We start from the raw sequence: 23,537 nt of genomic DNA on the forward strand, positions 1-23,537 counted from the left end.
TTTCGTTGTATATTAGTGCGACCCCCCCACCCCTTTTAAGCGGACGGGCAATATGCGCATGTGTAAAGTTAGGAGGACATGCCTCATTTAGCGCAAAAAAGTCGTTTGGTTTAAGCCAGGTTTCACTGAGACCGATGACGTTAAGATTGTTGTCTCTGATAATATCATTAACTAACAACGTTTTGGGAGACAATGATCTTATGTTTAAAAAACCTATATTATAGGCAGTGGGCTGTTTTAGGGAATTTTTGATCAAATTATCCGTAGTAGCAATATTAATAATGTTGTGTTTATTATGCCCAGTGCATTTAGTATAATTACGACCATATCTAGGAATTGATACGACGGGAATGTTCCGATTGTTTGATTGTTGCTTTGATAAACTGCACGCATCATGGTTAGCCACCTCAGTAACGGGGATTTTCCGATTGTTTGTTTGTTGCTTTGATAAACTGCACGCATCATAGTTAGCCACCTCAGTAAAACACATGTCCAACTCTGAAACACTCAAAGCAGAAAAAACTTGTTCTAATTTAACAGACTCCTTACCCAGACCAGTAGTCTCGCATTTTCCATCTAAATCCGTCTTCGGGATGGAGGAAAGTGGTGTTCTGTGGGGATTAGCCTTCTGCTTTGTTTTTAGCCCCGCTCGACATCCGCGTTTCCGATCACACCGCTGGCGTCTGCTCCGTAGACGGCCCCCGCTGCTACTAGACTCCGCTGCTTCACAGGCCGCTGGACGTAGCCGCCGACGAATCCCCATGCTAGTTAGCATGTTTAGCACGCCCGCGTCTATCAGTCCAAAACGGCCCAATATGTCCATATCCAGAAGTGTCTGGCGGTCGTACGTGATCACGGAGTGACCACGATGCGAACCAGCCATGAAGTCTGCAGAACTGTCCGGCATTTCCGCCAAATGTTCCATCTTTAGCAAGAGCACCGCAGTGTCGCAGCCCGTCCGGGCGCCGCCATCTTGCCACCCATTTAGTGTTAAATGATAAATGATAAATGGGTTGTACTTGTATAGCGCTTTTCTACCTTCAAGGTACTCAAAGCGCTTTGACACTACTTCCACATTTACCCATTCACACACACATTCACACACTGCCATGCAAGGCGCTAACCAGCACCCATCAGGAGCAAGGGTGAAGTGTCTTGCTCAGGACACAACGGACAAGACGAGGTTGGAATTGAACCAGGAACCCTCGGGTTGCGCACGGCTACTGCGCCACGCCGTCCCTTAAATATTTTTTTTATAAAGTGAGCTGATAATGATAACTGTGTTGTCCAGTTGTTGTATCTTGTTTTCTTACACCATCTCTGTCTCATTTGCACATATTATTTAGTACTTTGCATGCAGTTGTAATTCCAAGATATTAGATGGCACTAGTGTATTGACTACATTTTTTTGCCGAGTCAGGAAGTAGTATTTGCCTTCCAGCTAAATCAGTCTTTTGACGTGCCCGAAAATGTGCTTCTACTGTAGGTATTGTATTCATTACACACCAGCTGTTTGACTGTAACGAGCATATTAGTTGTAGTTTTCATTATCTAATTCAAAGGTGTTGAAATCGCCATGTCAAATCTCTAATGCTAATCTGTAGCACATCTGTGGCAAATCCAATGTCAATTAGCATCGAGCTAACGCATTTTGAAAAGTGTAGCCTTACTGTTCGTTCAAGCATTTTCTATTAGGTATTCTTGCAGCTTCAAATCGATACCCGGTTGTACCAACAAAATTCGACGAGTACTCATTAAAATACAAAATTATATACCTGTCCGTTTAAAAAAAACAAACAAAAAAAAAACTATCTGGTAATATTTTTATTTTATTTCTGATTGTTATTATTGTTAATTTATAATTATTAGTATTATTTATTTTTTCTTTATTTAATTGATTTATCTGTAAATATTTTGTTTTCTTGCTGTTCCTTCATCGTTGGGATGTAAACAAAAAATATTTTGACTTTAGGCCAGACAACAGATATTTGCTGTAGGTAAATATGATATAATGGATAGGAATGTGTGACACTGGATGTCCATCCATCCATCCATTTTCTACCGCTTATTCCCTTCGGGGTCGCGGGGGGCGCTGGCGCCTATCTCAGCTACAATCAGGCGGAAGGCGGGGTGCTGAATGTCAAAAATTAAATGAAAAAAAAAAGAAATCGACATGTAAAATCTATAATGCTAATCTGTAGCATGTCTAAAGCAAATCCCATATCAATTAGCATTGAGCTAGCACATTTTGAAAAGTGTAGCCGTTATGTACGTTTAAGCGTTTTCTATCAGGCATACTTGCAGCTTTAAATGGATACCCAGTAGTACCAACAAAATTCAGTGAGTACTCAAAGTACCAAATGATGTACCCCTACCTTTAAAAAAAAAAAAATACTATCTGATTATATTATTTTATTTTATTTGTGATTATTATTATTATTAATTTATTATTATTATTTATTTTTTCTTTATTTAATTGATTTATCTGTAAATATTTTGTTTCCTTGCTGTCTTGGTGTCATCATTGGGATGTAAACAAAAAATATTTTGACTTTAGGGCAGACAACAGATATTTTCTGTAGGTAAAAATGATGTAATGGATAGGAATGTGTGACGCTGGATGTCAAAAATTAAATGGAAAAAAAAATAAAGAAATCGCCATGTAAGATCTCTAATGCTAATCTGTAGCATGTCTACAGCAAATCCCATATTAATTAGCATTGAGCTAGCACATTTTGAAAAGTGTAGCCTTTCTGTACGTTTAAGCGTTTTCTATCAGGCATACTTGCAGCTTTAAATGGATACCCAGTAGTAGTACCAACAAAATTTGGCGAGTACTCAATAAAGTACCAAACGATGTACCTATCCCTACTTGCAACAGACCATTTCCAGTTCCCTCTCCATTATTGGCCAATCTTCTTTCTGTGAGTACTTTTACTATATTTCTGTAGTTTTCCAATGCACTACACATCATGTCCTATTGGGGAACATTGATTTGGAAAGAGAACACCTCGGCTTGGAAGGTTCCGCAGTAGTAAATGCTGTCAAAGCATCGGTTGTTGCTCCAAACGTATTTTGGTTAGGGTTATTTTTGGAGGCGTGACATGGACATTCTTAGGGCTAACTCACACTATCCATGCATTTGAGTGAGTTCTTCACAGTTGGACATACATTCTTGAAAGACCTGTCACATATCTAAAAACACTCCATACACAACATGAGGGGGCGTGGGGCTGGGGTCTTGACTTGGGAGAGGTACTCTTGGAGAAAGGACAAACCAAACTCGCAGCCAAACAGCCGCTAACGCGCATGACGTGGCTGTCAGCGCGCTCGCGAGCTGGACGCCGGCGACCCCTCCAATCTGTGTTTATCTTGAGAGCCTTGACTTCCATAGTCGTCTTAATCACATTGAAACCCCCGACTATGGTCATTTGGCAAAGGATGAGAGGGCGAGATGCGTCTTGAGGGTTGCGGCGCTAACCGCAAGCATGCAAACAGAAAAGCACACGAGGGATGAAACGTGATACCGCCATGTCATAATACAGAACACTCGCCGAAAAACTTTCCAGTCTAAATAGTCCGGTTGTTTAGTTGCGTCTAGGACATGACACGGGGGATCATCCGAAGAAGAAGAGCTTGCATGAGTCCAGCGTGGAGGCAGCAGCAGTTTGTTGTGGAAAATTCCCAGCTGAGACAAGAGTAGAGTCAAAGGTTCCTGCTAATCCTCCGTCACAAAAAATGAGCAGCAAATAAACATTTCTCAAGTGGTCCGGCTGATTAAAAAAAATAAAATATGGCGGAGATCCCGCCATCAGGACTGGAGTTCTGGTTCGTCTCAAAATCCTTTCTGTAGAACTAGGCAGGTCGTAAACGGAGCGGATGGTTCCAAAGGCAAGGTCTGCTTGTGTCTCCACTTGGTACCCTTTTTAATGGTCCCTTTTCAAGGCAAACCAATAGGACAGGAAAGACAAATAGAAAAGGACAATAATTATACAATTTACACAAAATGTGGTCCTTAAACAGGTACTGGAGGGTACATGCAGTCTTGGTAATGTGCGGCGGTCCCGTGCTGGAAAACAACAAAAAAAAAAGGCGGCGGGGTTGTGGGGCCCCATCATGCTTTGCCGCATTTCCCCTTCTTCTCCTTGCGCTGGAACTTCCTCAGTCGTCTCGTCCAAACGTCCCGCCACTGGATCACCAGGCTGTTCTTATCGGCCAGGAGACCCACCCGTTCCGTCCCGGGGTTGGAGGTCCCCCCGCCGGGCCCCACTCCGGGCCCCGCCCCTCCCGTGCCCGTGCCGTCGCTGCCGCCCATGACCAGGAAGCGCTTGCTCATTTGGATCTTGGGACACTTGCAGGCCAGGTCCTTCATGTGCACCCACAAGATGTTGTCCCCGCGCTTCAGGGGCTCGCCGCGGCTCTTGTACACTGACATGACGTTGACCGAAAACTTGGCCCAGTCGCCGACCGTCTCCATGTCCAGCACGTTGACTTGGACCGCTGAGGACATGCAGGAAGACATGTCAGCCATCCCACATGCATACTTTTACAAAACCCAAAACCAGTGAAGTTGGCACATTATGTGAGTCGTGAATATAAAACAGAATACAATGATTTGCAAATCATTTTCAACTTATATTCAATTGAATAGACTGCAAAGACAAGATATTAATGTTGGAACTGAGAAACTTATTTTTTTTTTGCAAATAATCTTTAACTTTGAATTTAATGGCAGCAAAACATTGCAAGAAATTCGGCACAGGGCCATTTTCACCACTGTGTTACATGGCCTTTCTTTTTAAAGGGGAAAATTATCACCAAACATATGCAAGTGTCAATATATACCTTGATGTTGCAGAAAAAAGACCATGTATTTTTTTTAACCGATTTCCGAACTCTAAATGGGTGAATTTTGGCAAATTAAACACCTTTCTGTTTATCGGTCTTTTAGCGATGACGTCAGAACGTGACGTCACCGAGGTAACACACCCGCCATTTTCATATTCACATTACAAACACCGGGTCTCAGCTCTGTTATTTTCTGTTTTTTCGACTATTTTTTGGAACCTTGGAGACATCATGCCTCGTCGGTGTGTTGCCGGAGGGTGTAACAACACTAACAGGGAGGGATTCAAGTTGCACCACTGGCAAGAAATCTGCAGCCAGACCTCCATTGAATTTGCCAGAGTGTCTGCACATTTTACCGGCGATGCTAAGACAGACATGGCACAGAGATGTATGGATAACCTGCAGATGCATTTGCAACGATTAAGTCAACGAAATCACAAAGGTGAGTTTTGTTGATGTTGTTGACTTATGTGCTAATCAGACATATTTGGTCCGGGCATGGCTGCCAGCTAATCGATGCTAACATGTTACGCTAATCGATGCTAACATGCTATTTACGCTAGCTGTATGTACATGTGAAACTAGATACCCACATTTAATGCGAAACAAACACTTACCAATCGACGGATTTAAGTTGCTCCAAAGTCACAAGATGCGAAAGTCCTGATCGTTTGATCTGCACATTTTACCGGCGATGCTAATAAGGCAGCCATGCTATGGGCCACTTCATTAGGTACACCCATGCTATGGCCGAATAGCGTCAATAGCTATTCGCTCAATAGCTTCAATTTTTTTCTTCAATTTCGTTTTCGCTATCTGCCTCCATACTCCGACCATCTGTTTCAATTCATGCGTAATCTGTTGAATCGCTTAAAACGCTGAAATTCGAGTCTGAATCCGAGCTAATGTCGCTATATCTTGCTGTGGTAACCGCCATGTTGTTTGTATTGGCAGCCCTGTATGACGTCACAGGGAAATGGACAGTCGCATCGCAAATAGCGAATATCAAGAACTTTAAAGCTTTTTTTAGGGATATTCCGGGAGGTGTAAAATTTTGAGAAAAATTTCGAATAATAAAACAAGCCACTGGGAACTGATTTTTATTGTTTTCAACCCTTTTGAAATTGTGATAATGTTCCCCTTTAACCACACTCAGAAAATGTTTGGGAACTGAGGAGACCAATTTTTGAAGCTTTTCTGGTGGAATTATTTCCCATTCTTGCTTGATGTACAGCTTCTTATTTTTCAACAGTCCAGGGTCTTTGTTGTGGTATTTTAGGCTTCATAATGTGCCACAGATTTTCAATGGGAGACAGGTTTGGACTACAGGCGGGCCATTTTAGTGCCCGCACTCTTTTACTTTGAAGTCACGCTGTTGTAACACGTGGCTTGACATTGTCTTACTGAAATAAGCAGGGGTGTCAATGAAAAATACATTGCTTGGATGGCAAAATATGTTTTTGATAAATGGCTTTCGCTTTGCATAGTAGCGTTTTAACTTGCACTTACAGATGTAGCAACAAACTGTAATTACTGATAGTGGTTTTCTGAAGTCTTCCTGAGCCCATGTGGTGATATCCTTTACACACTGATGTTGCTTTTTGATGCAGTACCGCCTGAGTGATTCAAGGTCACTGGCATTCAATGTTGGTTTTCAGCCTTGCTGCTTACGTGCAGTGATTGCTCTAGATTCTCTGAACCTTTTGATGATATTACTGACCGTAGATGGAGAAATCCCTAAACTCCTTGAAATAGCTGGTTGAGAAAAATTATTATTTTTCTCAACCAGCTATTTGCTTAAGCATTTGTTCACAAAGTGGTGACCCTCGCCTCATCCTTATTTGTGAATGACTTGGGATTTCATGGAAGCTGCTTTTATACCCAATCATGGCACCCACCTGTTCCCAATTAGCCTGTTCACCTGTGGGATGTTCCAAATTAGTGTTTGATGAGCATTCCTAAACGTTCTGTCTTTTTTACCACCTGTGCCAGCTTTGTTGAAACATGTTGCAGGCATCAAATTCCAAATGAGCCAATATTTGCAAAAAATTAATTTTTCCAGTTCGAACGTTAAGTATCTTGTCTTTGCAGTCCATTCAATTGAATATAGCTTGAAAGGGATTTGCGAATCATTGTATTTTGTTTTTGTTTACGATTTACACAACATGCCAACTTCACTGGTTTTTGGTTTTGTACATTGTTAATAATAAAAACACATTACCATAATCCTTTTTGCAGTACTTCTTCATGTTGATCTTCAGGTTGCCCTTCACTGGTTTGCAGTACGACTCACAGTCTGTAAAAACAAGAATACATTTACCTCAGTTTACAAGATCGGTCAATATCGGCAGAAAAAAAAGATAGCAGGCTATATGTTGTAACATTTTTTGTTGTTGCTGTATTTTGCAATAAATATATGGAATAAGGTCTTGCCTGGATTATGCCTGAAAAGTTGAAAAACCTTTGAGGTTGTATGATTCAGAATCAAAACAAAAATTGTTGTAAAACACCTCAGATTCTGGAGTTTGTCACCCAATATATCACACCAGATCTCAGTTCAGTGAACATCAAACGCTTAAAGGGAGGACTTAGACTTAGACAAACTTTAATGATCCACAAGGGAAATTGTTCCACACAGTTGCTCAGTTACAATGATGGAAAGTGTAAGGATGGAAAGGACAATGCAGGTATAAATAGACTAAATATAGCGATATAAAATATAACATACATACATAATATTTACATAATATATGTACAATATATACAGTATACTGATATATTATATTATGTCTATATCATATATAGAATATATAACAATTACCATGTACATTATAGTATATGTGACAGCTGCAGCATAAAATAGAGAGTAAACTGAAACTGCACTGTTTTAAAATGTTGCCAAATGTTCAAAATCATTATGAGAGATAAAAACACACATTTTTGTTGTTGTTTTTCTTTACGATTTTAAACACTTGAAAGATTTTAAACACTTGAAAACCTGCCATCAAAATTTTATACACACACTGCAGATCTATATAAAAAGCAGTAACAGACATGTTTCCAACAATATTTAACATGTACAATATTTACCGTATTTTGATCATTTTATTAATTTCCTTGACTGATTTCTTTCACACATTGATGTCTGTTTCCCTAGCAGCGCACGTCTGACTTCTGGCAACAAATGTTTGTTCCTACTTCGGGAATCAAACACGCGTGTGTGTTCTAATCAAGGCAGACAATGAAGACGACAATTTTTGGACAAATGAGGATTTATAACCTTATAGCTTTGAAGCCTAATATATTGCTGCTCATTGAAGCGAACACAAAGAGTGAGACCTTGGAGCAGACTGAAGCTGAGAGAGTTAAATGAAAGCAATTTTGACGCCATAAATATGGAACTTGAATCCAAGCTATTTTGACATAAAAGGATTGCTTACCCAAACTCAACAAGAAACGTCCCCGGCCAGCTGGACCAGACTAACAACTGTCCATCGAGTGAGTCAATTTAATATTGACTATGATACACGCGTGGTATTACAACTACAGTACATATGCTATTTGGCTAGCTGTGTACAAACAAAAGATGAAATGTGGGCTAATAATTTACAGATACTGTAATATGATTGCTCATGTTTTCCATTCAGTAAAAGTTTGTGTTGTATCACAGTGTTGTGCATGAGAAAATCAAATGAGTTTTTTGCAGAAGCTAGCTTATCTCTTGCTGTAGTTAGCTTTTACGCCTAATACCGTAGCACGCCTATGATGTAGCTAGAAAAAGAGTTCCTCAGTGTTTGCTCTTACAAAAACAATGTCGCTACAGCTTGGTTATTATAAAGGTTATGGAACGTAAATGAGGTATTGTTAACATTTTTTGAATGCATGTTTTAAGTGATTTAAAGGTAGAATTGATTTATCCCATTAGCTGAATATTTGAATGCAAAAACAACAAAAACCTTTTGTCTTTTTGTCTCTCATAATGATTGTGAGAGATAGGCAAAATCCCCCAAAAAGTGAAGTTCTCCTTTGACAATATTTTGTTATTGAGAGTGTCAACATTTTTTTCATTCCCATTACGATACGGATATTGCAGCCTTGATTTGACTCAGAATCGATTCTTGATTCAACATTATTTTTGATTCAAACCGATTCTAGCAGTATGTCATTTGGTATAAAATTGGAATAAAACAAAACCTGTCACAGTTTTACAAAATCTCTTCTTGGTTGCTAAAATATAAGTGAGTAAACACGGGAATGGCATAAAAAAATTATCTAAAAATTGATATTTAAAAAAACAAACAAACTGAAAGGCTAAAACAATTATTTGATCCTTGTTTATAATGACAAATGGCTTGTTTTAGACTGCAATATTTTATACAGTATGTCCAGCCTTTGTCCTATTGTGTGCTTAGCTGTTGTGTAGCTGCTAGCTTCTAGTAGCTTTTAGCCTAGCATGTTTACCGTTTGTAAATGACTTCACTAAAGTAAAAAACAGACCAGCCTTGTTTCCTTTTCGCAGGACATTTAGATGTTAATTGGCTGTCCAGCTTTGCACAACTGCAGGACTGCTTGTATTGAAGCGCTTACATCGGAGATTTTAGATGCGAGCCGATATAATCCAATTATTTTAATTATTTTTGTTGATATATTTATATATCTGATATATATATATATATATATATATATATATATATATATATATATATATATATATATATATATATCGGACTGATATCCCACAGCAATATCGGATCTGGACAACCACATATTACGGTTTCAATTAGGACTACTGGCTTTCTATTGTGCCAATCTTTATATTTGTCCCCCAGATGGGGCTATGTTTTCCCAATTAAGGCATGCAGCAAAATGTAACACCTTTTACTGTTTTCTACTGTATTCCTCGATATAATTTATACATGATTTATTATATAAATAAATAATTTGTCATTATTAATGTCAGATAATGGTGTCTATGGAAAACAGTAGGCATATGTTATAATTCCAAATATGAATATCAGATCGGACATCCCTAGTTTGTATTGTAGTTAACTTGTTTACTTATTCTTACACTTGGATGACTTAGGAACGTTAAAGGTTACACACAAATTTGACAACTGTTTGACCCTACAACAAAAAATATGTGTATTCTTACTCTGCTATGGGAAAAAAATGTTAATATTTTGAAATAGACCAGCGTCCCTGAATGCATCGTGTAACCCACATAACTAAAGGGCATATTCTCATGAACTTGTTGGACAAGGATGAGACTAATAATTTTTCGGCAAGTCTTTGCAAAAAAAACAAAACCCCGCAGCGATTGTTTGGAATTTTAGTGGTTGACAATATCTATAATCTGTTTCTGCTTATGTCTTGTTACCGAACGCCCAGCATTTCATTTGCAAACTAATTTAAAGAGCACATATTGAATTACACGGAGGAGGATGAAGCTGCCTATGTTGTGTGTAAAAAACAAAAACATTTTGACATTCCCACGCCAACACAACCAGTGGTGCTGTTCGAGGCAGGTGAAACATCGCAGAGGACTCAAAGTGTTAAGTCTGACATGTTTTTATGCGCGTTGACAAAAGACAGAGGCGAGGTAGAAGCGGGTCATGCTTGGATGGTGCGAGTGGGCTCTTGGCTGGCGGCGTCAAGCCTGAGACCACACGTTGGCCAGATACATCTTTAACTCAGTCAGCCTGCTCGTAAATCTACAATGGAAATGGAGGGAAATGATCATCTTAGCAAGCTGAATTGTTTGCTTTTTATCACAAGTTCTGCCTGATCATAACTATAAAAACAGATGAGCACTATCATGGAAAAGCTTCCAGGCAGTAATGGTGCACAAACATAAAAAGGGAATAATATAAGCATTTTCCATGTTTGAAGTCAGGCGTCTTAAGGGGACACGGAAAGCTGACCTTGCTGCCTGCTAGGAATGTATACGAGCATCAGAGACAGAAAAAACACATGCTGCTAAACTGCACCGGGATTCTTTGTGGTCGCAGTGCTTTCTCAAGGAAAACCCGCCAGTCACGTCGGCTACCAAAGTAAATCAATCAAAAGTGGCCGCACACAAAATGCCCAAGTGGCTACGAGAAGAAAATGACCTTCACGAGTTGCATGGGAGGAGAAGACGGATGCGGCAAATGAAGGAGTTTAAGGAAGAAGAAAAAGGCCAAGAAAGCAATAAAAATGTCCAGGATGTTTGGCTGTGTATCAGGAGATTTTATAAGGCACAGAGAGCACAGACAGGAAAGGGTAGACAAGACCTGCTAAGACTGTAGAGAATCAATCAATCTCATACATGTTCATATTTCGAATAGTTTGCGTCACAGGTGGAATTTTTCAGACGTAATTACTTTTTAAAGTGTTTAGGATTCTCATCTTTGTTCCTTAACGTGGCAATTAGCTACACGCACAACATTCCCTGTCTCAAAACATAAATGATTCCGACTTTGCGTAAAAATTGTAATTTGGAATACTTACGTTGTCCATCCATCCATTTTCTACCGCTTATTCCCTTTTGGGGTCGCGGGGGGCGCTGGCGCCTATCTCAGCTACAATCGGGCGGAAGGCGGGGTACACACTGGACAAGTCGCCACCTCATCACAGTGCCAACACAGATAGACAGACAACATTCACACTCACATTCACACACTAGGGCCAATTTAGTGTTGTCAATCAACCTATCCCCAGGTGCATGTCTTTGGAGGTGGGAGGAAGCCGGAGTACCCGGAGGGAACCCACACATTCACGGGGAGGACATGCAAACTCCACACAGAAAGATCCCAAGCCTGGGATTGAACCCAGGACTGCAGGACCTTCGTATTGTGAGGCAGACGCACTAACCCCTCTTCCACCGTGAAGCCTTACGTTGTATTTTTTGTTTTTATCTTTGTCCACTAGATGATCCCACGTTTGCCCGTTCAAAGCATGCAGGAAAATTTATCACAATTTACTGTTTTCTGCCATGGTTTTTAGTTACTAAAATAATTGTGTCTTTATTTCTGAGGCCTAGTGGTGTGTGTGCCAAAATGAAACAATAAAAATAATCAGTTTTACTTTTTTCCAATAAAACAGTGGAACTAAGACATAATCCCTTTTAAAGGGGATTATGTCACCAAATACAAACCATTCTTAATAAATATATTTCAAAGTGAAGTAGTTTTCAAAGATTTACTTATTTAAAGTGGAAATAGTATTTGCTGATTTTTGGGGAAGCTGACATTTGTTTTAAGTAAGACGCCAAGCGAACATTTTTCATCTAAATCAGACACTGCAGAAGAAATTACAATTTTGAAAATCGATGTTGCTGCCAGTCATTGACCCATCCCACGGCCTAATAATAATAATAATACAAATAATTGGTGGCGATGGAAATGATAAGTTATATTAATGATACAGTGCATCTAGAAGCCCAATTCCAAAATAGAAAACATTTCATTTTTTTCCGCAAAATTCTACACACAATACCCCGTAATGACAACGTGAAAAGGTTTTCTTTTTTTTTTGCAATTTTTCTAAATTTACTTAAACTAAAATATCACATGTACATACTGTAAGTATTCACAGCCTTTGTTTAATACTTTGTTGATGCACCTTTGGCAGCAATTACAGCCTCAATTCTGAATATGAATACGATGTCACAAGTTTGGCACACCTATCGTTGGGTGGTTTCACCCATTCCTCTTTGCAGCACCGCTCACGCTCCATCAGGTTGGATTGGAAGTGTTGGTTTTCATCCAGGATGTGTCTGTAAATTGCTGCATTCCTCTAAGTCCAGTCAGGGAGGTGACCAAGAAACCGATAGTACCTTTGTCAGTGTTACAGTATTCCTTTGTGGAGAGGAACATTTTCCAGAAGGACAACCATCTCTGCAGCAATCCACCAATGAGGCCTGAATAGTTTAGTTGCCAGATAGAAGCAATTTCCCAGTAAAAAAAGTTTGCCAACATGCAGCTGAAAGACTCTGACCATGAAAAAAATAATTATCTGGTCCGAACTTTTTGACGTGAATGTTTGGAGGAAACAGGGCAGGAACTGGGAGACTAGACATGATAGAGGGACAGATGAATGCAGCTATGTATTGAGACATCCTGGATGAAAACCAACCTTTTCATCTAACCTGAAGGAGCTTAAGAGGTGTTGCACAGAGGAAGGAGTGAACATGCCCAAAGACAGGTGTGCCAAGCTTGTGGCATTGTATTCAAAAAGACTTGAGGTTGTAATTACTGCCAAAGGTGCATCGACAAAGTATCAAGCAAAGGCTGTGAATAATTATGTACATTTTATTTTTTAGTTGTTAATTTTTAATACATTTGCAATGTTATTATGAGGTATTGTCTGTAAAATTTTGAGGACAAATATTAAATGTAAAAACAAAACATTGTAATGCATTTTATACAAACTATTTCTTACCTCCCACCCTCCAAAAAAACAAAAAATGAAACAAATGAATCTATGTAAACAAACACATTTTTGAATGACTAGAAAAACCCAAACTAAATATAATTATTATTTCAGGGTCAAGTATTTTTGCAAGACCGACTCATTAAAAGTGTAAAAAAAAATACGAATACATAATATTTGACAGCAGTTTTTAGGAAGCTTATATTTTTTGTCTTTTGGGGCAATTGTGTCAATTACTTTTAAATGATCTCCAAAGGGTTAAAAATTCTAGCTTTCTAAAATATATTTTTAATACAGGTGAGCATGCGGTTACATATGCAGCTCATTATCATGAATGTGTGCATGCAAGAGTGACAGGCATGCATTTGTATGAGATGTACATGGATTTCATTAAAGCCACGCCAAATATGTGTGCGTTCCTTGTATAATGTGAGGTACACTGCGGTTGAGCCCGCGGAATTGGCGGTGAAATGTTGGCAGGGGAGGAAAAGCTAGAGTGCGTTTTCCCATGAGGATCCACTTTTCACCTGGAAAAGCTCTCGGAAAAGAGAGGGGGAAAAAAAAAAAAAAAATCGCCCACTGACCCAGAAGAGTAACTGAGTAAAAACACGCAACATTGGCTGAGGGGCTTCCTAAAGCCTTTGGATGCTATGACAAGGACAAATTGCATTCTCCGCCCCTTCCACACAAACACCGTTTTTTTTTGGATGGTCAAGTTAAAGAGAAAGAAAGACACGGATATTGTTTTGGTGACTGAGGAGAATTGGCGATGAAGTTTTTAGCATTTTCCCACACAAACACAGATTTTTTTTTCGCTTGCAACACTATTCCAACAAAGGGTATTAAAATAAGAAGTGACATAAAATGAGACGCTTTTACACACGGATACAGCCCAGGCAACAAAGCATCCTGGAAAATAGATATAAAGATGCCTTACAGCACCAGCATACGGTGCGGGGCGTAATACCTGTCAGATCAGGGGTCGGCAACCCGCGGTTCCGGAGCCGCATCCGGTTTTTTAATCACTGTGGTGTGGCTCAGCTGTATACTTGCTGACCACCCTGGTTTCTCCGGGACGTTTCTAACTTCAGTGCCTTTCCCAAAATTTGACTCGGGTAAATATACCCCGGTTTTCCCTCGAACAGCAACTATGAGGGCGGGCCATAGTGGCATACCCATAACGTCCTCTAATACATGTAGTCGTGCCCGCTGTTACACAACGCTGTTTGTGTGCCGGCTATTTATACCATCCTCGAGCGATTGCAAGGCATACTTGATCAACAGCCATACAGGTTACACTGAGGGTTGTGATATAAACAACTTTAACACTCTTACTAATATGCACCACACTGTGAACCCACACCAAACAAGAATGACAAACACAAAAACATCCGCACTGTAACACAACATAAACACAACAAAACACATACCCAGACTCCCATGCAACCCTAACTCTTCCGTGCTACATTATTCACCCCAGCTACCACCAAACCCCGCCACCCCATCCCCGCCCACCTCAACCGACGCATTTTGAAGAGCTTCGGCGGAACTTCGTACATGTTTATTTCCACAATTGTGTCAGCCTGTCTTACAGTTGACCTTGTGTGATCAGAAGCGCTTTAAATGTGTCCAAACTCTCACAGTCTAGCTGCATAGCGTCCGGTTGGAAGACTACTGCTTTGAGCTAGTATTTTAGCTGGTTAGACTTCCAGCTTGCGGACCCTTCTATTTGAGGATTTTATCAGCGAGGGGGGCTTTGTTCCGCAGCAGGTTTTTAATTGTGATGAGACCATAAAAAGTGCCACAGCGGACCTCTGGGGACGGCGTGGCGAAGTTGGGAGAAACTTCACCCTTGCTCCTGATGGGACCTGGTTAGCGCCTTGCATGGCAGCTCCCGCCATCAGTCTGTGAATGTGTGTTTAGTTTAGTTTATTAAGGATCCCCATTATGGGTAAGTGTGGAAATACAGTCAAAGCGCTTTGGGCTCCTTAAAAAGGCGTAGAAAAGTGCTATACAAGTACAACCATTTACCATTTACCATTTAATGAAGGATCTCCTCATACTGCTAGTTTGAGCTAATAGATAAGAGTATATACTGTATATGGATTGTAGTGTCTTTAAAGTCTGCAGTTTTTTTGTTTTTTTTACTAAAATCGTAGCTTTTGTTGAGGCCAAAAACAATGATTTATGTTTAGATTGTTTCTGATAGGGAACCCTGCTTCACTATACAAACTTTTCAATTCGCGAACCATGTTCAAGAACCAATTAAGTTTGTAAATTGAGGTTCCATTGTATTTCCTTTCACAGAGGCCTATGTTACAGTTCTATACTACATCCAAAGCCAGAAAATTCCCAGGTCAGTGTTCGTCATACAGTATTAACGTTTTAATATTTTTTTTTAGGGTTGTCAAAAATGAAGAGATCACACAATCACAACAAAAGATTGCATTAAACATGTACAGTATATACTCAGATTAATCACACAATTTATATGGAGTGCACATGCTCCTTTACCTTAACCGCAGATGGTTACCTGAAAAGCTGAGGGTTGTTCTACGGTGAGTGATCAGGTCATTGCATACAGTATGTAAGTGCAAAGATGAGTAAGGAAACGCCAACTGGTCTTGACGGGACGTTAAATAAAATTACTAGCAAGTTTTGATGAACTAAATGATCTGCATTTAAGTAAAACATTTGGAAACTGTTGCAACATTCTGACAATAAAATTGCATTGCTGTTCAAATATTGGGGTCTTTTTGTAAATTAATTGAAATTATATAAAATTAATTATGATTAATCCACATTTTAAAGTGTAATAACCCTGATTAATAATTGAGGGAATTTCCCAGCACGGCTTTTTTTACCAGTAACTTACAGTAACTTCTTATTACTCTTGTGTAACAAGCATATGTTTTGCAATAGTGAGTTTGACCTTGGAACGGAATTTTGCCACTGTTGTTGCAATGGCAACATGATCCATCGTGTTTTTTTCTTTACAAGGATACGGTGCGGCCTTGTGGAAGTACAAAGAAGCCTTCCCGCTTTGGGAGCTACCGCAATCAAATCATTAACATTTCCAAATCACCATGAATCAAGAAGGGAAAATAAGGGTAATTGAGCGGAGAATTGGGGCGTTGGAGGGAGTGAGACTGAACCAATTTCCTCCTCGCTCACTTGCCAAAACTCTTTTCACGCCTAAAAACGTTTGATTCCACTTTATCTTCCACGTATGCTGTAACCAATCACCTCTGCTGTCTGTTGGCTGGCCTCGCCGATGCTTTGCGAAACTCGAGGTCGAAGAAACTTGGCCGATGATTACGGGATTTTAGGACAAAAGGGGAGGAAAAATGTGTCTGTGCCAAAACGTGCTCTTTGTGGGACTTCAAAAAGAGGCGCCCCGCCCTCCATTAATATTTATTCCACACCTTCAAAACGGAGCCCAGGAATATGAAAAAAATATGTTTTTGTTCCTCTGGAGGGCGGGGGTGCAGTGAGAGTGTAGACCAACCTGATGGTTCTTCTGTGCTGCTCACCACAGCTGTGGGGTTGACCACGGGGATCTCTGAAACACACAAGAAACATGATGAAACATTCACCTTTCAATGATGCTGCCTATGCTTGAACCATCTGGCATCACTATAGCGGCATCTAATGAGATCTGTGTATTTTTGAGCTTTTAACCTTCACCAAGGTTGAAAAAAAAGTGTGGTAAAATCCTACTTCTGTTTGGTCTAATGATATGTTAGCAGGCCACTTCATAGTTTAACGACATTCATGCAAGAAGATGTGCATGTAGAATTTTTTATTCGAGGGTGAGGTGGAACAGTTAAAACTATTATTTCATTCTTTGTCGGGCTACACTTCAATTCGTGACGCCAATAGCAAAACCTGTGGACTGGACACTGGCTGTCTTGGTTGCTTTGTTGGGTCTGCTCCTGTCTCTGGCCATGCTCCCTTCACCCCAGCGGACGATGGCGTGGAACACCGCAGAAGCCACCACAGTGGATATGTTTCTTTTACTTTTTATTCATACGGGAATAAGCGGCAGAAAATGGATGGATGGATGTATGTAGAAGTGTCTGTTTGTCTTTGCTGCTTTAATGTCTTTAATGTCCTCTGTGTTCTTTGATGTTTGATGTTTCCCTCTTACACACATGTAAGAGGGATGTGTACTATGGCTATGAGTTGTTCTTTTCCCTTGGCCTTAGTCTGCACCCCCTCTCCAGGGCCCAGGCTAAAACCGATTTTTTTTTTATTTTATTTTAATCTTCTATTCTTTTCTCCCCCCCCCCTGTTTACCTGTATCTCATCTTTTTTGTAAGGGGCGCTGGAAGCCGGCAGACCCGTCAGCGATCCTGTTTTGTCTCCCTGTAATGTTTGTCTGATCTTGAATGGGATTGTGCTGAAAATTGTAATTTTCCTGAAGGAACTCTCCTGACGGAATAAATAAAGTACTATCTAATCTAATCTAATCTAATCTAATCTGAAATCAGTCCCTTTATCTGCACCTGTATACGGGTTTGCAGTAACATTTAATGGTTTCTTATGTGAAATACGCACATTTTCAAAAGAAGAGGTCATGTACTTTTTGTATCGTCAGCTAATTTACCAATATGCTTATTATCGTGGCTGCAGTGTGCTGCGTCACACTGACATCTGTCTAACATTTTGTTTTTCACATAGCCTCTCCATATGTGTTGCTACACCATCCCATTCTCAATTGACTTTTGCACAATCTTGATAGGAAAAGGGACATATGGCCAGGTGGCAATATGGTTTGGATCATCTTGAGACAGATGCAGCCCTTAAGACTCTCTTGCTTCTCCACTGGCTTAAGCTGAAAGGTGCTTCGTGGAACCCATACAGGTCTTCTTCCAATTGTGTGCAACTTTCCGAATTGAACGCTAACGACGACACAAACACAGCGACTGCTGGAACTGGCTGCTTTTGATTGGATGCTCTGAAGCAAGCCAGCGGGAGATGTTGGCGGGAGGTCTTGGAAGGCTAAAATCTCTGCTGCCTTTGCCAATGACAACAAACAAGGACACTGCAGAGCCGTGAAGGGAGGGGGTGCTTGACTGCGCCACATCTTGTGACACACAATGAGAGTATCAGTGCAATAGGGGATAAAACGGACTAATTGGCTACTTAACAGCTTTGTCGTCTGTCTTGGGACTCAACAGGAGCAAAGATGAGGCATGAATTGTCATTGATCCTAATGAATCTGACACACACAGACACAGTTCTTTTGGGTCCCCGGATGGTTGTGGCACAAAAATGGTTGGGGTCTTCCATGCATGACCGCAGTCGTTCTCTCTTCACTCGTCGGCCATCTGCTCCGGAGCTGCAAGCGCAAGAAACAACACGGCACCATGTGGCACCGTACGCCGCAGCACAGATTGGTTTTGCCTCGGCGAAGGTCGTCTTTTGGCGAGTTTGCGTCCAGGCAGTCTGGTACACAGTCTGGTGTGAAGTTGCCCTTCACTACTAGGCATGACTGAATGGATTAAAATACACCAACTAGTTTATTCCAGGGACATTTTATATTTATGGTTCCCCATATGGTTCACTTTTTTGGGGAAAGAACATTAGGCAGACCTTTTTAAAATCCCACTTGCATTTTGAGGAGCGTTTAATGAAGTGTGTCCATGGTTACTTTAACTTTTGCATCAAAATACTAAAATTATCATCTTGTGTCATCCTTTGTAAACTATGAAGTGGCTTGCTAACATATGGAGCTGAACTTGTATACAATATTTAAATTTAAAAATAATTTTGTAATTATAATAATAATGTAATGTAAACATTTCTGGCTCAATAACAACACTTCCATGTGGTGGATTGCTTGGAAAAGTAAAACCAGAGTCCACACAATAAGGTTTCCACGTTTTGCTAAATGTTCAGTTATTAAAAGGTCTCATATTTTAAAACATTACAAGTTGGGGAGTGCTTGCATATCTACATGAACTACAGTGATATCACTTTTAAAAGCAACATCCAGCTAGGCTAGCATAGATGCTGAAGACAAACACAATAATCAGACAGCTCTTAATGTAGCTGACCAATGGATAATCGGCGGAACTCATCATGTGTAGCAAAGCCCATGTTTCCCGTCCTTCAAAGCTGCCCTGTAAGAAGTGGTGGGCTCATCTAGCTAGGGGTGGGTCAGAGGCAGTATCATGTCCATGGGGAAGGGGTATTTGTCCTTCATGGTGTCATAAATACAAAGAACTTCCTTTATGTGCTTCAACAATAGATATGTGTCATGTTTGATGACTTTTCAACAGACTATCCGGACACGTATTACTGTTACAATATCATTAAAGAGTACATTTTGCTTCATAGAGGACAAGTGGTGAGAAAGAACGGTGGACTTTGTAATCGTGTATTAACTACTTTGCTTCTCATACAGTTTTATGCTGTAAGAAAATATCTTTACATTTCTCTGCAGAGCCCTCAGCACTGATTGCATTTCACTTTATCGCGACTTTGCATCTGCTTGGCACACGTACTCACATATGTTTTGCCCAGTTCTCTATGAAATTACTGTTTTCTGTGGCAAGCCAATCCCGCAGAAAACATGTAGGTTGGCTTGGCCCGGTCAGAAGCCCAAAGTGACTGGAGGCTACTCGAGACGTGTGCTTTAAATTATGCCTGCTAATCTCTGTGACTTGAGCTAATGCTGCTTATATTGTGTAGCCTTTGGTTACATTATGCGCTCCAAGCTAAAATAGATGGGCAGAGCTAAAAGTGTGTATTTACTTACTGATGCAGGGGGCAACGGGGGAGCGGCTCTGTTGGTAGCCTTTGGCACAGCGATTGCAGGTGACGCCGGTGACGCCGTCCTTGCAGGGGCACTGGCCCGTGGTCTGGTTACATGTCTTACCCGCTGCTCCCACAGGGTGACAGTCACAAGCTGAAATGTAAGTAGCAAGAGAGAGACAGAAGAAACAATTATATCTGATATATTGGTATACTTGCTTGACATTCTCCAGATGATCATGAATGAGTCCAAAAGTTAATTGCCATAAGGTGACTCTGTAAAGCGTGTTCTGGTGACACATCGGTTCTCGAAAAAGTGTGGAGAAACTTGGGGGAAGGCCAACCTAAACAAGCAACACTTTTGGTTACGCTTGTTCTCACATGGCTTTTGGTTTTTGGTTTAACAAGCTATTAAATACAACATGTTTGTTCAAAGGGCTCTGACACACACAGGATGTTCGCTTGGATCCGAGGGATTGCGGGAAGGGCAGGAGGGAACATGTGAAGATGAGGGTGAGAAGGAGTGAGAGATGTAGCACTTAGCCAGAGTCCGAATACTACCTTGTGTAGTGTGTTCAGAGGCACAAAGCACAGTGAACCCAATCAAACTTTGGCCATGCTAGCTGTTCTTTGGACAATAAACAGATACTGTACTTAAATGGCATTCAAATGTATCCACACCCCCAATGTATTTGCTAGAATTTGGAGAAGGGCAAACCTTCCTTTGTACCACATTTAAATGGGTTCTTCCTGGTTCCAGTCTGCACCTTCTTCCAACAAGTTTCACAGAAATCGAAGTACTTTTTATGTAATCTTAGGCACTTATTGTAGTTTCTTGGTGAAGGAAACAATTAACAGTCATGTAAATTACTATATTTTGGAGGACATGTTAGCATGGTCGTAATGCAGATATCAACGGTGTATGATCATTAGACAACTGTTAGATTGAGACTTGTATTAGTAGATTGTACAGTACAGTACATATTCCTTACAATTGACCACTAAATGGTAACACCCGAATACGTTTTTCAACTTGTTTAAGTCGGGGTCCACGTTAATCAATTCATGGTACAAATATATACTATCAGCATAATACAGTCATCACACAAGTTAATCATCAGAGTATATACATTGAAATATTTACATTATATACAATCGGGGGGGTGGGATGTGGAGGGGGTGTGGGGGGTAGGTTTGGTTGATATCAGTACTTCAGTCATCAACAATTGCATCATCTGAGAAATGGACATTGAAACAGTGTAGGACTGACTTCGTAGGATATGTACAGCGAGCAATGAACATAGTGAGTTCAGAAAGCATAAGAACAAGTACATACATTTGATTATTTACATTTGATTATTCACAATCAGGGCTTCACGGTGGCAGAGGGGTTAGTGCGTCTGCCTCACAATACGAAGGTCCTGCAGTCCTGGGTTCAAATCCAGGCTTGGGATCTTTCTGTGTGGAGTTTGTATGTCCTCCCCGTGAATGCGTGGGTTCCCTCCGGGTACTGCGGCTTCGTCCCACTTCAAAAGACATGCACCTGGGGATAGGTTGGTTGGCAACACTAAATTGGCCCTAGTGTGTGAATGTGAGTGTGAATGTTGTCTGTCTATTTGTGTTGGCCCTGTGATGAGGTGGCGACTTGTCCAGGGTGTACCCCGCCTTCCGCCCGATTGTAGCTGAGATAGGCGCCAGCGCCCCCCGCGACCTCAAAAGGGAATAAGCGGTAGAAAATGGATGGATGGATATTCACAATCAGGGGAGGTGGGATGTGGAGGCTTATAGGTAGTTAGTTGCTAAGAATCCCATGTACCCGTGCAAAAATTGTTGTTTTCAACAAACTTTTAGGAAAATGTGCTTGTCAGCCTCCTAAAGTTGTGTACCAAACTAGGTGTTGTTTTAAGTAAAAAAAATAATGTTACGGGTAGGATGAGTACCAAATTATGTTCTTTTATAGGCATTGACCAATCCAACAAAGCAAGTATGCCTGATAAAAAACATTGGAATATACATTAGGGGCCACTTTCCAAAATGCGCTAGCTCGATTGTAATTTACAATGGATTTGCTATTGACATGCTGCTTATTAGCATTAGCGATTTCACTTTGAGATTTCAACACCTCCAAAGTTGAAAACTATAACTAAGATGCACGCATCAATCAAACAGCTAGTGTGTAATAAGCACAGTACAAACTCTTTACAGTATAAACGACTTCCTGACTGGACAACACCCAATAGCCTATACATTGCTGCCATCTAGTGTATTGGAATTGCAACTGTATGCAAAGTATGCTTTATAATACTTGCAAATGCGACTCAGAAGAAAACACGATTCAAGCAATGAACATCATCATTATCAACTCCCTGTTAAATGTCAAATAAAGTGAGATGTTATAATTTATGTAACTTTTATAAACCCATAAACACACACAGAAGAACCAAATATTAGTATAACCGGTATTGAATACCAGGTACCAGAATTGGTAATATTTAGATTCAAATGTAAAAAGGTACCTAAGGTTGCTCTATATTTTATTTTGAAAAACTTGCATCTGAATCGCCTTTCTGCATAAGTGTGACAGCTGGGCGCACACCAGAACAACCCTGGAACAGACTTGGCACTTGGAAAAAGTAAGGAGTGGAAAATAATTCAAAAGAAAGGCATTTCAAGTTAATTAATGCATTTCTTGTTCAAGCCTATGAAAACTACCCTAATTTTGAAATTACTATTGACAGTAACATCCAACTTGCTTCGAACCTCCGTTTGGACATCTATGTGGAAGAACCCCTATACGTGTGTTGGTTTTCTCCGGGTACTCCTGCTTCCTCCAACGTTCCAAAAATATGTATGTTAAGTTCATTGGAGACTGTAAATTGTATCAATGTGAGTTTGAAGGATAGTTTGTCTATATAGGTGCACTGCAATTGGGCCAGCTAATTTTCGTTAACCTAACAATGAGCTGGTCTATTATTGGTTAGCATTAAGCTAGCGACATTATAGCCAACCTTCATCCAGTGTAAGTATATGTCACGTGTATATTAATGTATTTTCCTCAGCGTGCTTAGTTTTACGGTTACTTCACTGTGAAAGATCATTCTTCATTTGACTAAACATTTCAAGGTCAGGATGGAATGGATGAAAGTGACCAAGATTATCAAGAAAAGACAAAAAGGCTCTTTGTGGGAAAATACTGGGACCCAGCATTTTGTTCTAAGGCTTGCCAGGGCAGCTGTGAACAGGCCGCGCTTTTCTTTCCATGACTTGACGGAAGCGTGACTGTGTTTATTTGCACCGGACATTTTTGTGCCACTAGAGCAGAGCAGCGTACGAGATCCCACCTGTTGGCCGGAGGCTTTAAAAGGCTGAAACTGACCCAAGAAAGATTTCGAAGTAGGGAGATTAACTCTGATCCCTCGGAAACACATCCGCCTTTTTCCGGGCAAGGCCGGGCCCATCCGCAGGTGTCAAAGCAGTCGTGGTTCATCTGAAGTGGACGTAAATCAAAATCTTTG

At 40.5% G+C, this 23,537-nt stretch overlaps 1 protein-coding gene across 4 annotated transcripts in view; it reads right to left on the minus strand.

Annotated features, from left to right (window-relative positions):
* Positions 1 to 407: 407 nt before the first annotated feature.
* ntn2 (netrin 2) overlaps positions 408 to 23,537 on the minus strand; it is an 89,669-nt gene continuing 66,539 nt past the window's right edge. For all 4 annotated transcript variants that reach the window (XM_061909319.1, XM_061909318.1, XM_061909320.1 and 1 more), the window contains 4 exons: positions 20,027 to 20,176; positions 16,769 to 16,822; positions 7,070 to 7,144; positions 408 to 4,500 (listed from right to left, as the gene is read on the minus strand). In XM_061909319.1, the coding sequence (XP_061765303.1) occupies positions 4,115 to 4,500; positions 7,070 to 7,144; positions 16,769 to 16,822; positions 20,027 to 20,176 (665 nt within the window). In that variant the 3' untranslated portion in view covers positions 408 to 4,114. The remainder of the gene's footprint in view (positions 4,501 to 7,069; positions 7,145 to 16,768; positions 16,823 to 20,026; positions 20,177 to 23,537) is intronic.

This window comes from Nerophis ophidion, linkage group LG08 (genome assembly GCF_033978795.1).
Source record: "Nerophis ophidion isolate RoL-2023_Sa linkage group LG08, RoL_Noph_v1.0, whole genome shotgun sequence".
NCBI lineage: Eukaryota > Metazoa > Chordata > Actinopteri > Syngnathiformes > Syngnathidae > Nerophis > Nerophis ophidion.